This window comes from Leptodactylus fuscus, chromosome 1, assembly GCF_031893055.1.
Source record: "Leptodactylus fuscus isolate aLepFus1 chromosome 1, aLepFus1.hap2, whole genome shotgun sequence".
Classification (NCBI taxonomy): domain Eukaryota; kingdom Metazoa; phylum Chordata; class Amphibia; order Anura; family Leptodactylidae; genus Leptodactylus; species Leptodactylus fuscus.
Genome location: NC_134265.1, coordinates 232,045,748 through 232,067,107, shown reverse-complemented (window position 1 = coordinate 232,067,107; position 21,360 = coordinate 232,045,748). Strand labels below are relative to the sequence as shown.

The window sequence follows — 21,360 nt, the reverse complement described above, 5'->3', positions numbered from 1 at the left end:
GTATAATAGGGTCCTATAACTACGAAGAAAATATGCAAAATCTAGGAAGATGTACAAAGATACATAACACTAGCAAAGGCTTTTATACAGCAGTTTTCTATACATATTTCACTTAAAGAACAGACTGAAATTTACACTCTCGCCCAGAGATTAAATGAGATGAGAGAGTAAAATCCAGTATGTTAACTTATCCAAGTGAGTGACACGAATGAGGTCTCTTCACTTAATGCATGGGGCCTGAGAGAGGAAATCTGGAGCAGTGTAAGAATGACAGTTCCCTGTTATGGTATTGATCTGCTGACTCTTTCCGCTAACTATTACATGGACATGAGCTGACAGTAATTAAAATGACTTACACACTGGGCTGGTTTCAAACTCAAATCTGCGACTGAAGGCGCCGTACCCTGCGGCCGTGCGTGCTCGGATCTGGAATATGTAGGATGATGCAGGCTTCAGTCCCTCAGCTGTGATTTCGGTTTCCTTGGATTTGATAATTGTGTAGCTTGTTTCCTGGTCCTTGATGCATGGAGAAAACAGAAGTGTAATATTTCTCACAATGTTGGAAGTAAACAGAGAAAAAGAAAAAGGGTCTGCTACCCATCTACAAATAAATTACAACAAAGTTAATACAGTACAAAATAAACCCCCTGTTTAATCCCCTGATGCACCAGAGTCACTGCTCCAATGGTCTCTACTAGTCTCTGCTCACTAGACCTGCGGTAAGAGTGTTACCTGCATCCTCAAGACACAGCCAATCATTGGCCTCAGTGGTCATGTGCTTAACATACTAACATCACTACTGAGGCTAAGGGTTACATGCATGTATGGCACATCATCACTGTGGGGTGGTACCTGGGTGAACAGAGCAGCGGTGCTGAAATAACTATAAGGGGGCGTTCACACTTGCACCACTGTCTGTCCACCGTGATTCCGCTGAAAAGCCAGGAACAACAGCTTGGGGACAGCTTGCTGGTGGTTAGTCTAAAAACTCATTCATTTCAATGGGTTATTAAAGCAAACCACCAGTGTCTGCCTGCAGCCTCTCCACCATGAAACCAGATTTTTTGCACGGACACAAAGTCGGACATGTGGGACTTTGTGTCTGTGCAAAAAAAATGGTTTCCACGGTGGAGAGGCTGCATACGGACACCGGCGGTTTACGTTAAAAACCCATTGAAATAAATGGGTTTTTAAAGTGACTGTTTCCAAGCCGTCCCCAAGCTGTTTTTCCTAGTTTTTCAACGGAATCACGAAGGGTGGACAGCGGCGCAAGTGTGAACACCCCCTAATAGGTTTTAACAGGTGAGTAAAGTTTTTTTATTATTATTATTATTATTATTATTATTATTATTATTATTATTATTATTTTATTAGCTTTTCTGCCCTTTGGCTTTTTTTTTTTTTTTTTTTTTTTTAAATCCTGGACAACCTTTTGATGGAGCCAAAAGACTTCCCACTGCTAACCATTCACATCCACTAGCTTAAATACAATAATAAAATGCTCTTTTCCACATTTGTATGAAAACTAATTGAGGATAAATACATTCCTCCACTGAAAATATTTACTAACCTTACATTAGTATTGCATTGGACTACTCTCACACTGTTATTTTAGTCTACAGACCTGATCTGTCATAGAAACAGAACATTGGACTGAAAAGCTAATAGAATGAATGCTGTAGGCAGAGCACATTTTGTCTGCATCTGTCATTATTCACCGTAATAAAAACTTTATAAAAAAATAAAGAAACCAGAAGGACGAATGGATGGATCAGATCAATGGCCTAAATGTGAAAGTAGCTTTATCTGTACAAAATGTAGACTATGTTATACATGAGGGATCCAATAAAATATCTTTTTTGTTGTTGTTACCATCAAGACATGATAGAATACACAAAATGCATTAATAGTTAATAAATAGACATGAGCGAACAGTGAAATATTCGAGATTCGATTTTCGTTTCGAATAGAGCCTCAATATTCGACTGCTCGATCTAATATCGAATCCCATTATAGTCTATGGGAAAAAATGCTCATTTCAGGGGAAACCACTATTCGACTAAAGGAGAGTCACCAAGTCCACAAATAGCAGGAGGAGAGTGTTTAGGAGGAGCGCTGTGCAGTTAAAGCGAACGGACCACATTATAGTCTATGGGGTCCGTGTGCTTTAACTGCACAGCGCTTGAAGTTGCGCTGATAAAAAGTCATCTCCCTCGTAACCGCAAGATGCCAGGTCTCCCGACTAGCAAGGACAAGCCTGCTGCACAACCAGCGTTAATTTGCCGCAGGCTTGTCCTTGCTAGTCAGAAGAGCTGGCAGCTTGATGTTACGAGGGAGCTGACTTTCTCATAGGAATGAATTGACCAGTGTTGATTGGCCAGTGTACAGCATTCGGCCAATCAACACTGGTCCTGTCGGAGGCTCGTCTGTGAGGAGGCAGAGTCTAAAATCTTAGACTCTGAATCGAATATTTACTGCGAATAGCAGCAGTAGTATTTTTATCGAGTACGAATATTTAGAATACTGTAGTATTCGATCAAATACCTACTCGATCGAATACTACTCGCTCATCTCTATTAATAAATAGTTCACTTATAGCACTTGCTGATCACCTTTCAGCATAAGTGCTCTGAATTGTGACCTATGTAAACTTCTTGTATTAGGGCTAATGTACACAGCTGAGACCTAGGGTTGCCAAAAGGTGATGATTTAATGGGTATTTCTGGTGGATTGAATGCATTCTGGCTAAATTCAGTAGTGTCGGGTATCACTATTGCTGCAGGTTTGGCGGAGGGTCCTTGGAGTTGGTTTAGTGACTGGTCTCACAGCTATTTTCAGTTTAAAGGAGCTTTTGGTGTGTTCGGATATCAGAGGTGCCTCCAAGCCAGCATTACACGACTGGAGGTAAAACAAAAAAAAAAAAAGGGGGGGGGGGGGCATTTTAAGTCAAGATCTGGGGACTCCAAGGACCTCCTCCATTAGTAATTCTTTAGGAAGGGTTTTAGGTCATTTAAAATGAGCTAGTAATGGTGTACATTATAGTTAACTATTTTTCTATAGTTATTTATGTTAATAAAGTATGGCTGCTGTGGACAAAAAAATCCATTCCAGTTGATGTGTTTTATTTATGGGAAGAATGGGGACAGATCTATGGAAGGAGTGGACGATACCCCATCATAGAATGCCATGCACCTTTTAGTCTGTGCTGCAGACAACTATAGCCCGTGTCAATGTGTAGATTGAATTTTCTTCTAATAACGGAGTTTCTTCCGTTTTTTTTATTTTTTAAATCTATGGTTTTACTTGCACCAAAGCCCTGTATATATTCCCAGGTCCTTTCTAAAGGTATTAAGCCGCTAATTTCCATTTTGTTTTTTACTTTGCTCACTTCCAACGTAACAGTTTATATCACTTCATTTTTAGTAAGACTCTCTTATCACATCACATAATTGCTTTTGCCTCTGGCACAGTGCAGGACTAGCAGAGAAAAATTACAGACGCACGTGCTGTTAGCAAGCAGAATATTTCAAGCAAGCTTTCATTTCCTGTGTTTTGTTTCCAGCTTTATCAACACTATCAATGACTAACAGCCATCGTTTTACCTAAATTATTTACATGCAAAATGATTTTCAGCATTCCCCAATCCAGCATAATGCCAACAATATAAATGATATTACATATGAACAGAATCATATCTTTTATATTAATTCATTGGAGTGACCTTTATTCAGATGAGCAAAGTCTGCCAATATCTCCAACCTGAACTTTTAATGTGTTTTCCCAAGCCGACGTGCCACACTAATGAAAAACACACACTGGAAGTCACCCTGGTAATTTACTGCAGACACAATCAATTAGTAATCAATTTCCCTATGTAGTTGACGGCTCTCCAACCAAGAAGAGTTAGTGAGAGCAAATAGCACAAAGATATAATTGTACATTACAGAAGGTCAGACCTTTTCAAAGTATTTGATCTCATATTCCAGGATGATACCGTTGGGCCGCTCTGGTTCCTGCCAAGACAAGGAAATGCTATTTCTGGAAATTTTTCCTTTCTTCACATGAGTGACTGGAGACGGGGCTGCAGAGACAAAGGGAAAAAATCACTGGTAGTCGAAAGTGTTTTATATTTCCTGCTTATATCTATAGCAAAATACCAAGTAGCTTAAAAGCTTCATAGAGAGTGATCATAGTGGCAGCAAGATTTCTTACAATGGCAGTGCTATCTATCTATCTACCGACCATCTATCTATTTATTAATATACAGTATATAAGATCTATCTATCTATCTATCTATCTATCCATAAATCAATCATGTATATATCTGTCTATCTATCCATCAATCATGTATATATATGTCTGTCTATCTATCTATCTATCTATCTACCATCTATTTATTAATATATCTAAGATCTATTTATCTGTCTATCTATACATTCATCCATCAATCAATCAATCAATCATGTATTTTTCAGTCTATCAATTTAGTCAAAGAAAGTATAAAGCACTGGCAAAGCCAATGGATCTAGCAAGAGTCCACCACAGATAAGCAACAAAAAAGACAGCATTCCAATTTGTAAAAAGTAAATGTGAATCCTTAATCAGTAGGTGATGTTTTGGATCTAGTAATAACCTTTCTCAAGGTTCAACACACATAGTGAATATATCAAGTATATATATATATATATATATATATATATATATATATATATATATATATATAGTATTACAAAAGTATCAATGCAATGTGCAACAATCATCATTAAAGGGGTTATCCATGTTCCAAAAATGATCTACAAATGCCTCCACAGCACTGCTATATACTCACTGTCCCCTTGTGCACCCTTTGCTTGGCTTTATTTTACTTTCTGATCCTTGCATCACTGTTATTGCACTTTGCTGCATCTTACTAATGTTATATTGGCAGTCGTTCATTTGTAAATAACTGGAGAAGAAGCTTCTGTACTTGTAAATGTTTCTTTATTACTTAGCCAATAAAGGTATCATGCCTACACTGCTTTTGCCTTTTTTAAATAAAAGTCTCAAATATTGCATGATTTTCTCTGGCTAACATGATACTACACATTTTTTCCCTATACTTCGTAGCATGGTACTTAAAATGTATGCGCCTCACCTGTCACATTAAAATAAAGGTACATCACTATACAGTCTTAATGGCATATATGTCACATAATAATTTCAACTCTTGCTTATATGAAGTCCTTCATGAACATTTATATACAATGGGGGGGGGGGGGCTTTAAACATGCGCCATAAGCTCCGATCTGCGGCTCACCTGTCACATTGTGAAAATATAGGTGGAGTGGGGATCAGGGTGGGGATACTTAAGCCCAACAGATTCATTATTAATCAGTTACATATTATATTATAACTGAGTTATAATTAAAATCTACACCAGCCTCTTCATAAATTTCTCATTCCTTGCGCCTGTTGGGTCCTTTATACTATGGCATACGATAAAAATTTCTTCCTTTCAATTACAGCAAATATCTGTCTACTGACTTAAAAGTGCATGAAAACACTGTTCATGAATATTCCATTAATATTGGTAATAAACCTAAGCAAGGAATGGCCATATGGATATGCATCCACTAGAACCATTCACCTCTTCCCAATGTTCCTGCAGACCTGCTCAGACACTGAATAAAACAGATTAAAAAGAGAAGAAACACTATACGTAGAGTAGATGATAAAGCTGGTAATTTTACCCCTTTGAGCTTTCTTTAATAGAAGTGTTAAAGTGTAACTGTGCGATAAAGACCAATTAAGTATATCAAATCGATCCCCAAGGTATTCAGATGATAGCGTCTTTGTATCCGGAGCACATCTGCGTGACAATACACTGCACTGGAGTAGAAAGGTAGAAGTATTTTGGAGTTTTCTTTCTCAAATAAAACGTAATATAATCTCAGCATCTGCACAAAGCCTACAATCATTCCATCTTAAAAGGCTGCAACTGGATACTGCATTGTGTGCTTGAAAAGGAAAAGTGCAATTGCACAGGAACCTGGTTCTAAAGGTCACTAATTCTGCAAGGGCACATTTCCCACAATATCAGAGGGCCATGCCGCGTTCACACTAAACTGTGTTCTTACACATTTCCGAATACAAAACACCTTATACTGTCCCCTCCTGTGTTATGGACATGACACTGAAATCATTCGACGCTTTTACTGCAGTCATAGGCTACGCCTTGCTTCACTTTAATATGCTTTGGGTTGGAAGGAACAAAAATAGATAAATAAAATAGACAGACTGATAGATACATAGATAAATACCAATGCATCCACCGTCCTAAAATTTATTTAATGACTCCCACTTTCTAACAATGCAAATCAATATATTAATGCAATATGTTAGCAAAACCTTGGTCAGGCAGCAACCACCATCAGAACCACTGGGTGGTCACACTTAGAAACATATAGTTTACACAACTCACAGCAGACTCCAAGGAATGGTAAGGAATCACAGATCTGTAGATGGATGGATGGATGGATAGATAGATAGGAGATAAATAGATAGATAGATAGATAGATGATTGATTGATAGATGATAGATAGATAGACAGATAGATAGATAGATAGATAGATAGATAGATAGATAGATAGATAGATAAATAGATAGATAGATAGGAGATAGATAGATAGATAGGAGATAAATAGATAGATAGATGATTGATAGATGATAGATAGACAGACAGATAGATAGATAGATAGATAGATAGATAGATAGATAGATAGGAGATAGATAGATAGATAGATAGATAGATAGATAGATAGAGAGAGAGATAGATAGATAGATAGATAGATAGATAGATAGGAGATAAATAGATAAATAGATAGATCTGAAGAAGGAGCTCAAAGGAAGCTTCAAAACGTCATATTCTGTCATCATTATGAGTTAGCCATTAAAAAAGGTATCACCTACTGAAGACTTTTTTCATATTTCATAACCACTGTGTAAGGGAATTGCTAAGACAGCAATTCCCAGAACTGTTAAACCCTGGAGGGAGGGGCACAAGAGACAGTGAGCCCTAAGCTGAAGCCCCCCGCTTTCCCTTCCTATTGCCAGGCCCTATCCTAGGTAATAGGCGACAACCACGAGGACAATCCCTCCCTGAATATGTGACACACAAAACACAGACAAGACGAACAACAACAAAGGGAGGTCAGCTAGCCAGGGTTCGGTAACAAGAGAGTGATGCAGTGCCAAATCGGAGTCAAGAGAATAGTCAATGAGAAAAGCCAAAGGTCAAGTATAATAGTATAAGCAAAACAGGGACAGTAAGAGCAGGTATGCGCACGACAATAACAAGCACTGGTGTGAATGGGAACTAAGGCTAAATAGGGAGGAAGAACCCGCCCATGGAGTTCACAGAAAGGCAGCTGTCAATCACAGGGCAAGGCCAGATTAACCACTTAATGGACAGAGGCAACCTTGGCAGAAGACGGGTGTGGTGCAAATCCAATTAAGGACTAGAGCCGTGTTCACACAGTGCGACCAAAAACTTTAAGCAGATTCTCAAACTGCACACGCCTCCTGCGCCGCAGCACGTGAGCAGAGGGTGGCGCAGAGGCCTGAACAGGCAGAGATGTTACACACTGGCTAATACGGTACCAAAACAAACATTTTCCTTTTACAGTAACAATAGGTGATTTCACATCTTATGTACTCCCTCCTCTGTGCATTGACCTCTGCAGAGGTCACTGAGTATTCCAAGTGTACATAAATATGCAGTCTTCAGAAATATTTTTTAGATATATCTGAAGAGGAAGCCGAGAGCTTCGAAACATTATAATCTGTCATCAATATGAGTTAGCCATTAAAAAAAGGTATCACCTACTAAAGACTTGCAAGTTTTTTGTTTTTTTATATTTTCTACCCACTGGCACCCACGGTACGAGAACAAACATTTTCCTTATAGAAAATTCTCTCAAACAAGTGAACATACTATTGTGTGTATGGGCTATGATCTTTATAATAGCAACAGGAAGTCACAGAATGTTTTAGGCTAAGTTGGAATTGCAAGATTTTTAGGATTTATTTTTTTTTAAATATAGATATTGGTGAACCACTCTGTTCAAGCATTATTCCATTCTGAACAAGTTACCCTCTGTACAAAGCCAAGTGCAGTTTTTTGTCTTTGGCAAAGTCATGAAATACAATTAATTTATTAAATTTAAAGGAGTTTCCTGGTTTTCATCAACTCAATATTAGGAGTAAGACACCTAGGGCCCTCGCAAATCAGCTGCTTGTTAATCGGTCAAATGGCCTGTTCACAGCTCTGTGTTATTCAAGTGAATGGGGCTGAGCTGTGATGCCAAGTACAGCCGCTATACTATGTACAGCATTGTGCATGCTCTGAAGAGGCCGCACCACTGCAGTCTCTTCAATCATCTGACCGACAGGGTCCAGTTGTCAGACCCCTGCAAATCTACAATTAATGACCTATCCAAGATAATAATCCCACATTAGACTTGTCCTAAGCTCTTATACAGTTTAAACTTTATTACATTTTTAATCGCAGGATATAAAATCAGTTCTTAAACTGTAATTTCTAGAAATGATAAGATCACTCTTGTATACACATTGAAATCTATTTTGTGAGCTATTTTTTTCTACTAAGCTCGAAACATTTATTCTTTGGGCCATGTTTCAGCTACTATGTTAAAAATTGGCTGCGGTATTAGGGCATTCATCAAGAAGACTGATTGCTGTATCATGTAGACTGGCAGGCTTGGCACCAAAGGACATTTCCCACACAGTCCAAACAGGACTGGGTGATTGGTGTACGCATTTTTCTTGAATTTAATAGCAGTCCAGGGATGGATGCAGTGGTTCCTGTTGAAGAAACATACTAAATAGATTTCAGAAGAGAATGGGTGGGCTAGGTTTTCTTGGACACTTACAGTATTTCACAAAGAAAGATTTATTTTTTTACCCAAATAATTGATAGAAACTATTTAGCAAAGAGATATGTTTTGTGTCACAATCTATTTGACATGATCAGAGTTAGTATGCTTTCTTTCTCAGTTCAATATAAACACAGGATGACCTCTGTTGCAAATGTAATACAAACCTCAGAATAAGCATACGTGTGTTGGTTGGGTAACTATTGTAATTTTGCATGCTTAGAATGGATTTTCTAGGTAAGAAATACAAATAAGAACTCATTGGTGAAAAAGAGGCGTTTGCTCCTAGAAGAAGATAGCACCCTGTAGATCAATACCTGATTTACATAGAAACCTAAGCACATAATCTGCAAATAAAAAGAGTTACTTACAGTAGTCACGCAAATAAATGAAATTGTATGTATGTGAATTAAAAACTGGGTAAAGAACAGAAGACAAAAGATTGTAGTAAATGGAATACAATCAAAATACACTAAAGTTAGCCAAAGTGTACTATCCGAATGTTTAACTGGGTACTGATAAGTAATATTTTTACTGATGACCATCTGGATAGAATAGAAAATATTGCTTAAGAAAATACATTAGGAAAAGGAACTAGGGGTACTGGGTATCCGTACATCTGAAAATGCCTATAATCAAAATGGACAAACCATTTTTTTTTTTACCACTTCACCTCCCAAAATTTTTTTAAGAAAAAGTGGTCAAATTATCAGACTTTATAGAATATTGCAACTTCAAGAATTTTTTTTTTTATTACTTTTAAAATGTTAAACCATGCTAATTTTGTATTGTCGTATTTGGAACAACCTGCAGAATATCAGGAATATGACATTTTGACTGCACAGTGTACACTATCAAAACAAAACCCACAAGAAAATGGCACAAGTGCATTTTTTTTTTTTTTAATTCCCCATTCTGTACTGAGTACTACCAGGAAGTACAATCTGTCCCACAATAATAAGCTCTGTAAATGGAAAAATAAAAAAAAGTTATGACTTTTGGAAGGTAGGGAGTAACGTCATCCCTATCCCAAATAGGGTCCACAAGCTAAATTCCCTGCTCAAGGAAGGAAACAAACACAAACACGGGAACTTCTTGTAGGTATTGTGCTTGAGTAGAGTTAAGCCCAAGACTCTAGCCCTGCAAGGCAACAGTGCTAACTACCGAGTCGCCATGGTACAGAAACTTCAGTCATGGCAAACAATTATTGCGAATCTGATGTGCATGTATGCGATCCAACTATCCAATAATACCTACTGTTTCAGAGTATTCTGCAACAACAAAAAAAGCTGCGTTTCTGCAACGCTGGGCCGCAGCCTAGTGAAACACTCCAGTAAAAATACTTTTTATGATCCTCGCACCTCCCACTGATTATCTGTCAGTCTCCAGGCTTCTGCCATACATAGATTAACAAACTTGGGGTTATTCAGTTTAGAGAAAAGACGTCTACGGGGAGATCTAATACCAATGTACAAATACATGAAGGGACAATACAAAGAACTTTCTAAGGATATTTTTACTCCTAGGCCAGTGACGGTGACAAGAGGACATCCACTACGTATGGAGGAGAGAGGGTTTCACCAGAAACATAGAAGGGGATTCTTCACAGTAAGAACAGCGAGGCTCTGGAACTCTCTGCCCCAGGAAGTGGTGATGGCGGATTCATTAAACAAGTTCAAAGAGGGCCTGGATGTCTTTCTTGAAGAGAAAAATATAACAGGTTATGGACTCTAGATTTTAAGGACACGTTGAGCCAGGGTTTTTATACTGACTGCCAGATTTGGAGTCGGGAAGGAATTTTTTCCCCTGAAATAGGGCAATTGGCATGAGCCTCATGGGGTTTTTTGCCTTCCCCTGGATCAACACTGTAGGGTTATAGGTTGGACTTGATGGACTCATGTCTTTATCCTACCTCATTTACTATGTAACTATGTAACTATACTGCTCTCATATCCCTGTAATCCAGCTTCTCCTCAGCTCCTGATCAGACACCATCTTTTATATTTCTCATTCTTTTTGCTCTGCTAACAGTCCCATGCTGCATCAACAGAGAATCACATGGACAGCTCTAGACTGTACTATATGTTCTTGCTGTGGCACAGTGTTATTATCCAAACCCTACATAGTAAAATCGGGCATGATAACGCATTGTGTCAGAATGTACATTATGCCCTCCATACAACCTAAAGGGAATCTGTCACCAGGAAACTCAATATTAAACCAGCCATAGTCCATTATTCTCAGCACCACTATACCTTTAGATCATCCAATAAACGCAGCATTTCCTTTAAAAAACTATTATATATATATATATATATATATATATATATATATATATATATGCAAATTAGGCTAAAGTGCAGTGGAGCTGTATACAGAGCCCTTGAAGGGTCTAGAACACCCTATTGCACGTTACTGTCACTTACATATTTAGAAGAACTACTTTTTTCAAGCAAAAATTTGTACTGGACTATGTAAATGTATGAGGTATGAGGGTGCTCAGCACCTCAAGGTACAATGTAGCTTGATAGCCTGTTGATAGACTCCCTTTAAGTTGCTTGTATAGGGGGCAATGCTCTCACAAAGTGTGATCATGCCTGATTTTACCATGTAGCACATGGTAACAGAACACGTGCTAAATTTTTATATTTTTTATTTTATAATATTATACCTCCAAATCCAATTGACAACTGTAACGAGAAAGCATCTTGCTCTTACTAACAGTTCTTGTTACTATGTTTGCACGGTTACACATTTTTTACTATACGTGTGTAATAATTGTGTTGCACATTTTCTTTAAAGCATTCCAATACAATTTCGCTTTGCCTCTAACATTATAAAGCTAGAATGTCATCCAAAATTGTAAAAAGGAACCACTGTTAAGTTAGCAGGGATTTCTTTAAGCTCCTTTGTGAACAAACCCCTTTTTATAAGCCAAATGCTGCAAAAAATGTAATTCATAAGTCTATGGTGGTTTCAAAACGACAGCTAAAATTCCAACCTCTGCAGTATGAATCATTACTTTTTAGATTGGCTCGGTGTTTAAAATTAATAGGTAATAGAATTTTCCCGAATACACACTGGGGACCTTATGGAAGCAAATAATGAGCGAACAGTGAAAACACATATTTCTGTGTTCAGACCCCAATTGCTTGATATGATTTATTTCTCTAACAACGGTTTTAGATGTTGCTGGTTGTAAAGCAAACTGAATGTAGTTCTGCTAGCAGACAGTTTAGGTGGGTACAAAGGGCGAGCCTTGCAATGTGTATACACATACTGGGTTATCTGATACCAAATGTGTGTAAGTCATTCTTACCATGTCTGACAGATAAAGAAATAAACATTATTTCCTCTTGTAGGTTCTGTCTGAAGCCTGTTGAAGCAGATAAGAATGTAATGGGACAGTATAACAAATAGTCATTTTTCATCCCTGTACCAGTTTTGTAAGGCCTAAAATGTGTTGTATGTAACAAAAGTAGATAGATAAATACTTTGTCTGTAAGAGGTTTAATGTTTACTTTGAGAAACTTGCAAGGAACTTCAATATTAAACTTAAAAAATGGTATATAAAACCATGTTTTGCATTACTCCAATGCAAAACATGGTTTTAGTACTGAAAATGAGGTCAGTTTGTTGCCAGTTTTGATCAAAATGCATGTATAGTACTTTACTGTTTTGTGTATACCGCTCTAATGTAGACTTATATTTCTTCACAGGTACAGACAATAAACCTGTAAAAATGCAGCATGTCAATTTTACTTGTAGGAAAGCTTGGGTTTCCCCTATGGATTTGATAAGGGAACAAAACCACAGAAAAAAATGCAGTTGATCAATTTTACTTGCAAGAATGATGGGTTATGTAGATAACCTGTTTTCCCTAAGTCCCAACAGCGGCACAATATGGGGGTATTTTCTGCCCCTGTGTGCTGGTAGGACAGGCGGAATTTTTAATTAGCCAGACTTAACACCTGGCTGGACCCTATATGAGGGCACCACACCCCTCCCCCTGCGTGTTAATATTAAGTAACCTATAATAGGCTCTGTACAATACAATATGTTTGCAGCAAAGATATTGGTATTTTCCACATACATACAATCTTTACAAGTGCATACAAGCAACTTTTACATATTTTAGTCTGTTTTCCTCTACCAAATTATAGGGAGGGAGACTTGTGCCGCTGTTGGGACTTAGGGAAAACAGGTTATCTACATAACCCATCATTCCCTTGCGTCCCACCAGCGGCACAATATGGGGAGATAGCAAGCATAGTCCCTTTATTAGGGTGGGCGTTCTACAGAACTCAATACTGTACGGCCGAAAGTGGAAGCTTCCGCAGACTGGGTAGCCAGTCTATAATGCTTTACAAATGTGGAATCTGAGCTCCACGACGCCGCCGCACAGATCTGGTCAAGCGGCAAGGCACACCTTTCTGCCCATGAGGTAGAGACTGCCCTCGTGGAGTGCGCTGTTAAGAAGGCCGGAGGAGATAAGTCCTGTATCTCAAAAGCAATTTTAATAGTCTCCTTCACCCACCTAGAAATGGTGGGTTTCGAGGCCGCCAGGCCCTTTAACTTCCCGAAAAAGTTTACAAAGAGGTTTTCTGATCTTCTAAAAGAGCGCGTGCGCTCTAGATAAATCCTTAAACACCTTGACAAATCAAGAGAATGAAGTTTAACCTCCTCCGGAGTGGAGGGTGTTGGATAGAATACTGGAAGTGTGACCAGCTGGCATCTGTTGGTCACAGAGGGAACCTTGGGGGTAAATCCCGGTAGATATCTTAACTGGACGCTGTCCTCGTAGAAGCTGATGTACGGTTCTTCACAGGAGAACGCCTGTAATTCTCCTACCCTCTTGGCTGATGTTATTGCCAAGAGGAATGCTACCTTGTAGGAGAGGAACTTCAGCTCTACCGACTCCAGAGGTTCAAAGGGTTTACCACATAGCGCCGAAAGGACCGTGCTGAGATCCCACTTGTGGACTGGAGCAGATACTGCTGGTCTCAACCTCCCCGCCCCTTTAAGGAAGGAACTTACTAGGGGTCTTGAGATAACCGCCTCCCCAGACAGGCGGACAGGGCGGCCATATGCACCTTCAAGGTGGCAACCGAGAGGCCCCTGTCAAGGCCGTCCTGAAGAAAGTCCAAGATCACACCTACTGGAGGATCCACGGAGTCCACTTCGTGCTCCTGGCACCAAGTTTTAAAGATGTTACCAATCCTCTGGTAACTTCTATTTGTAGCTTCTGAACGGGCACAGGAAATCGTCTTTAGGACGGCCTTTGAAAGTCCTCTATTCCTTAATAGGGACTGGTTAACTTCCAGGCTGTCAAGTTGAACCTCCTCAGATCCTGGCAGAGCAGCTCTCCTTGAGTTACCAGGTCTGGGAGGGGGGGAAGCCTCCAATAAATGCCTTGACTCATCCTCATGAGCTGGGCAAACCAAGTCCTTTTTGGCCAGAACGGGATTATGGCGATGCCCGAGACTTGGTCCTGTCTTATCTTCATCAATACCCTGGGTATGATGGGACCTGGAGGGAAGATGTAAATCAGCCTGAACCTCCATGGGATGGACAGGGCATCCACTGCCAAGGGGTTGTCCTCCTGATACAGGGAACAGAAGGTCTGTACCTTGGCGTTGAGTCGGGTTGCCATAAGATCGACCTCTGGGAGACCCCATCTTTGGACGATCTGCTGGAATATTCCTGGATGAAGCGACCATTCTCCGGATACGGAAATACCCCGACTCAACTGATCCGCTACTATGTTCAGGGAGCCTCTGATGTGAACAGCGGATAGATGGGACAGGTTCTTTTCTGCCCATGAGAAGATTAGATTCGTGGTTCTTTGAAGGACCCGGGATCTGGTACCGCCTTGTTTGTTTATATAGATGACCATCGTCATATTGTCCGACCGGACTTTGACTGCCTTCCCCTTGAGGAGGGGGGCGAAGTGACACAAGGCAAGGTACACTGCCTGAAGTTCCTTCAGGTTGGATGACCCCTGTTCCGGATGTGCCCAAACGCCGTGTATAGTTTTGTCGTCCAAGTGGGCTCCCCATCCCTGATGGGATGCATCCGTTGTCAGCAGGACCCACTGTGGAGGGACCGTAGACCTTCCGTCTTTCAGGTGTATCCACCATCTGAGGGAAAGACGGGTAGCGGGAGAAAGGCAGATCTTCTTTTGCAGTCCCCGTGGCGACCTGTTCCAGGCGCTCAGCACTTCCCTCTGAAGGGGACGCAAATGCCATAAGGCCCAAGGAACCGCCCTGACTGAAGAGGACATCAGGCCTAGAACTCTCATGGCGGTCCGGATGGTTATTCGCCGAGTTCCAAATAGAAAGCGGGCAGCTGCCTCTATCTTGAGTTTCCTTGGGCCGGAAAGGTAGATCTGCATCTTCTGGGAGTCCAGAATAAATCCGAGAAACTTCCTCCGGGTGGATGGCACCGTCTCGGATTTCTCCCAGTTGATCACCCATCCTAGTTTCTGAAGGAGGGATACAGCGATCTGAAGATGTTGGCGGAGTAGAGAAGTAGACTGAGCTTTTATGAGCCAGTCGTCTAAATATGGAACCATGAAGAGCCCCTCTAATCTTAGAGCGGCGGCGATGGGGGCGACCGTCTTGGTGAAGACGTACGGGGCTGACGATATGCCAAAGGGGAGGGCGGTAAACTGAAAATGCTCTCTGCGGCCAGCTATTTGAATAGCTATTCTTAGATATTTCCTGTGTGGGCAAAAAATAGGGACATGCAGGTAGGCATCCCTGAGATCTTGGGTCACCATTACTTAGTCCTGCTTGCAGGAAGGATGTTACAGAATCTACGGTTTCCATACGGAATGGTTTTCCCCTTAGAAACCGATTGAGATACCTTAAATCTACTATCATCTTCCAGTCCCCAGATGGTTTGGGGACGAGGAAAACTGGAGAGTAGATACCGAGGCCTTCCTCCCGAGGGGGGACCCTCTCCAGGGCCCCCTTTGTCCTGTATTCCAAGACAGCTGCCTCTAGGATAGACTGCTGGGCAGCAGGCAGGATACGAGTGCTGGTGAAATGATCGCGGGGAGGCTGCTTGAATTCCAAGGCGTAGCCCTGGGCCACCACCCACAAAGCCCAAGGATCTCTGATGATCTGATCCCACACACCGGCAAAGTGAGCCAGACGCCCACCTACCGCAAGATTGGCCGCAGAGAGCTGCGCACCCTCAAAAGGTAGGTTTACCTTTTGAATCATCCCTGGCGCGCCCCCTGCCCATACCTCTAGGTCGTATTCTGGACCTCCTCTGAGGTTGCCTGGATTGAGCTCCTCGCCCCCTACCTGGGGGAGGCCTTCTGCTTCTGGAGGCCTGCGGCAAGGTTCTGCCCTTGTCTTCGGCCAGACCCTCCATTAGATCGTCGAGGCTGCGCCCGAACACCTTGCCCGGCTGGAAGGGTAGACCGCACAGGGCGTATTTGGATGGTAAGTCCGCCCTCCAGGGACGGAGCCACAGTGGTCTTCTTGTGGCTGTGGTCTGAGCCATGGTTTTTGCTGACAGACGTAACTATTGTCTGGATGACTCTCCCAGGTAATCTGCTGCTAGCTGAATAGAGGACATAGACGATAAGATCTCGTCTCTATCGACGCCGGTATCTATGTCCCGCTCCAGTTGCGTCAGCCGGGCACGTAGAAAATCCGCCACTTCGGTGGAGGCAATGGCCACAGAGGTCTGAGCTGAAGCAGAAGAATACGCTTTTTTAAGTGTGGAGTCTATTCTTCTATCCAAGAGGTCCTGTAAGTTAGAACCGTCTTCAAGAGGCACAATGGTACGCTTGGACATCCTGGCTACCGCCAGGTCTACTTTTGGGGGTGGCCCCCAGGAGGACAGCTGGACAGGATCCACCGGATACAGATTCTTAAATACCCTGGAGGCCACATGAGTCTTCTCAGGAAATTTCCACTCCTGCTCCATAATGGCCATTAATGCCGCATCTACCTGAAAGGCCCTCTGCCCTTCAGCGGTAGAAGCGGAGGCTTCCCCCAAGTCATCCAGGCCCCTTGACCGGATGGCCTTCAGCAAACTGGTTGTTTTGTCCCATGAAAATATGGGTTTGCTGGCCACGCTCGACTGCACCACGGATGGGCAGGAGTCATCCTCCATCTGCAGTCTTTCCAGGGAGGGGGGAGAAGCAGAGCGCCCTTCTGTCCGCTGCTTCTTGGAGAGCTGGGTGATAGACACACGGATGTCCTTTAGCGACTCCTCCTACAAAAAAAGGGAGGAGGAGCTTACCAGAAGTGGGGAAACCATCTTTCCTCTTGTTCTCTGCACTGTACTCACCATATACTCCTTCATCCATATTACCATGTCCCTGGGGGAGGGCTCATCAGCAGGAGGCCCTCTGCAGGACCGACAACGTGACCAATCGTATCCTGGAATATAGAGGTTAATTAGCAACCTCCTACTGCAGAGAGCCCCTACCCCAGATCACACTTACCATCAGGTAAGGGAATATCGCAATCCCGGCAGGAAAAATGCTTTCTTTTGGCCGAGGATTTCCTCCTCTCCTGGTCCCCAGGAGGGATGGTGGAAGAGGACATGGTAGCGGAATAGCGACCGCTATGTTCACCTAAATAGATTTAGTGTATGAGAGGAGTAACATACATGAAACACAATAATGGTTTCTTACCAGGCGTTGGAAGAACGGCTTAGACTAGGATTTGTCAAAAGCTCAGCTGCCACCAGCGAAGTGCAAACCAACTGCAAACTGCAAACTGCACCAAACATAAGCCCCACTAGTGGGAAACTAGGAAGGCAAGGACTGAGTGTCCTGCCCTCCCTTTTGAGCTGACCGCCGAAAAAAGGGGTCCGCCCGAAACCCCGCCCCCTTCCCGCTTCCCAACCCCCCCAAAGCCCCTGAACAAGAATTGTTCTATCTAGGGGGGGGGGGTATTGGGGCCAGGGGACTGCCTTACCCTGCCCCAGACTAGCTCCATTCCGGAGCTATAGTAAAATATTTTCGGCCGCCGCGAACCGGAAGTGCGGCGGAAGTGTGCGCAAGTTTTCCCTCCCCGTCCAGGAACGAGGGAGCCGGCCGAAGGTTCCGGCCCCTCCCCGTTCGCAGAGCCGACGGCAGAAGCCGAAGCTTCCGCATGAAGCGCCGACCCTGCAAGTAAGTCAGTGGACGGGGAGGGGGGGAAGGAGAAAGACCCTGCTGACACCCCTGCCTTCTCTCCAGGTCAGGAGCCCCAGCGAGGGACAGGACTCAGGATCAGGTAAGTGATCCACAGAGCCCTATAGGAGGACACCAAGTCCTCCCCACCTGTCCACACACAGGACAGAAAAAAACACGCAGGGGGAGGGGTGTGGTGCCCTCATATAGGGTCCAGCCAGGTGTTAAGTCTGGCTAATTAAAAATTCCGCCTGTCCTACCAGCACACAGGGGCAGAAAATACCCCCATATTGTGCCGCTGGTGGGACGCAAGGGAATGCTCTAATTTCCCCTACAGAATTAATAAGGGAACATACACCGCAGAGAAAAATATAGTGTTCCACAATGCCTTAGTCTTACCCTACAGACAGCAAAAAGGGGCAAATGGGAATGAGGAAAACCTGACTGCATGGCCATATAAGGGAATTGATTGTTACAAGGGGGACACATATGTATGCAATGGAGATGTAGATACAAAACAACAAGAAAGTGAATTAATGTTTTTTTTTTTTTTTTTTTTTAATTAGAATGAAGCAGTGGAAAAATGGATTGCATACATTGTACATACTTAAATTTCATGGTATAAGAAAAAGGCAAATGAATTACTATGTAAATCAATTTGCTAAAAACAACAAACAAAGTATAACAAAGTATCAGCTCAGTGTCTTTGTGGTACATCTGGGACGTAGTATAGCCCTGGACCCTTGAGTATATAGGCAAATAGAAGCAAAGATCAAATTTAAAGGGGTATCTCAAGGATCCTATCTATACTGTTAGCTTATTTAAATTGAAGACTTTTCCTAAATAAATCGCTTCAGTAATGCTACTTAGTTTTCCTGTTATGTGAAATTATTCCTCCCCATTGTTTACACAGCATTTCCATGGAGCCAAACCTGTGTGATAAGACAGAACAGATGACATCACTCTGCTCTCCGGGGGAAGGAGGGAGCTAAGCTCTCACTGTTATGTACAGCTCTGTAGGCAGGACAATCCATTCAGCTAATTGCAGTTTGCTGATAAAGCCCTGTCTGTTATCTCTCTATGTAAACACACAGATAACACTGAGCCTGTTCTCTACAATCATGTGCATATTATCTGATCTGCATTTATATTAGATTTCTAGTAATCATCATACGTATTGTGATACTTCATAAGTGTCCTGTTCAGCAAGCTGGGGGGAGGTGGCATGGACTGTTTGATAAGGAATACAGGAAGTGAAAAGAAGAGACAACATCAAAGCTGCTGAAACAGGGAGATAGGAAAACCCCTTAAAGGGATTGTCCAGTTTCAGACAAATATTGAGATACAAATGTTACTGTTTGTATCATGAAAAGTTTTACAATTTTCCAAAACACTTTCTCTATCAATTCCTCATGGTTTATTAAATCTCTGCCTGCTATTATTCATTCTGTTTACTTCCAGTGGATAAACATCATTCCATAATCATGTGATATACAATCCATGGTCATGTGATGAATGCACAGGTGCAAGTCTCAGTAGTCACAGCACAGTAATCAAACATCTGCCTGGTAACGACTTGTGCTCCTGAGTGTTAATCATATGATCGTGGACTGTATATCAAATGATTTTTTTTTTTTTTTTAAATGTAGATTGTGAGCCCACATAGAGATCACAACGTACATTTTTTTCCCTATCAGTATGTCTTTTTGAAATATAGGATGGAAATCCAGGCAAACACGGGGAGAACATACAAACTCCTTGCAGATGGTTTTATGCCCTTGGTGGGATTTGAACACCAGGACCCCAGCGCTGCAAGGCTGCAGTGCTAACCACTGAGCCACCATGTGGCCCCTCAAATGATTATTAACTGTATACGACATGACCATGGTCTTATTGTTATCCACTGGAAAGGAACAAGGAATTGATATAGAAAGTTTATTGAGAAAATTGCTGAAATTTTCATTATACAAATAATAACATTTGTCTCTTAGTGTTGGTTTGAAACTGGACAACCCCTTTAAATTTGACCTTTTCTTCTATTTGCCTACATCTAATTTAAAGGAGTTATCCAGCTTCCAAAAATTATCTGCAAATATATCCACTGCAGTGCTAAATACTTACTGTTCCCTTTGCTTGGCTTTATTTTACTTGTTGCTCCTTATATCACTGTTACTAACATGAAGCGAATATGTGGATAAACTACATTTCCCATGATTCATCTGCCTGTTCCTATTCTCTGTGGTTGCTGCAAACGAAACATCACAGAAGTATGTGACCTTGCATGTGGGACTGATTTATTACCTTTGATTTCATTGCAAGGAAGAGTGGAAAATGAAGGGCTACACAAAGAGTGAGAGCAAGCAGGTGAATCATGGGAAATGTAGTTTGTCCACAGATTCCCTGCTGGTAAATAACAGTGATATAAGGATCGGCAAGTAAAATAAAGCCAAACAAAGGATGCACAAGGGAACAGTGAGTATTTAATACTGCTGTGGATTTATTTGCAAGTAATTTTTGGAAACTGGATAAGGGTCCATTCACACAGTTTTTTAGCAAGGATTTTGGCGAGGAGAAATCTTCTTCAGGAATTAGGAAATGTTTTTTTCCTCCAGTACAGTGTATGGACCTTCAAAAACCACTAGCAGCTTTTCCACATGGTTTTTTCCAATTCCACTTGGATTTTCCGCCTCCCATTGACTGTGTTGGTTTTTGCAGACAGTATCCGCCTGAAGGAAACTTTTTTCCGCTAGCGGAAAAAAAAGCTAGCTTAACCCATAGAACTCTATGGGGAGGCGTTTTTCCACCTGGATTCTGACACAGATTCAGAGCCCAAATCCTCGACAAAAAACTCTGTGTGAATGGACCCTAACACTTTTAACTGCAGGTTGTGCAAACTCATAGGCAGGGTAAAATTATACAAAGTGTCCACTGTTCACAAAAAAACGCACAGTGGTTGGCACGTTAGTGGAAAATTGCACACTGCTAATGACTGACTGGTACTATGACTATTGTTTGCTAGCAAAATTGTGTGACCATTATGGGTCTATAAATTATTGAGATCAAGATTTTGTAGGCATACAGTTGTTTCCTCAACTTTTAACAATCAATTCGCAAACTACACAATATACTGGCACAGTTTTCAGCTCAGTGATCACTCAATGTGGTCTTACCCTAAGGCTTAGGTCCCACACAATGCAATACAGCAAAAAGACGTTGCAGAAAAAACGCTACTGAAACGCAGCACATTTAGACCTCATGCACACCACCATGTGCACTAGTTATGTA

General features: G+C 41.7%; 1 protein-coding gene across 5 annotated transcripts in view; it reads right to left on the bottom strand.

Moving 5' to 3' along the window:
- Positions 1-21,360, bottom strand: part of EPHA5 (EPH receptor A5) — a 309,481-nt gene that overhangs the window by 45,755 nt on the left and 242,366 nt on the right. For all 5 annotated transcript variants that reach the window (XM_075284171.1, XM_075284196.1, XM_075284180.1 and 2 more), the window contains exons 6-7: positions 3,957-4,081; positions 357-516 (exon numbers count right to left, since the gene is read on the bottom strand). In XM_075284171.1, coding sequence (XP_075140272.1) covers positions 357-516; positions 3,957-4,081 — 285 coding nt within the window. The remainder of the gene's footprint in view (positions 1-356; positions 517-3,956; positions 4,082-21,360) is intronic.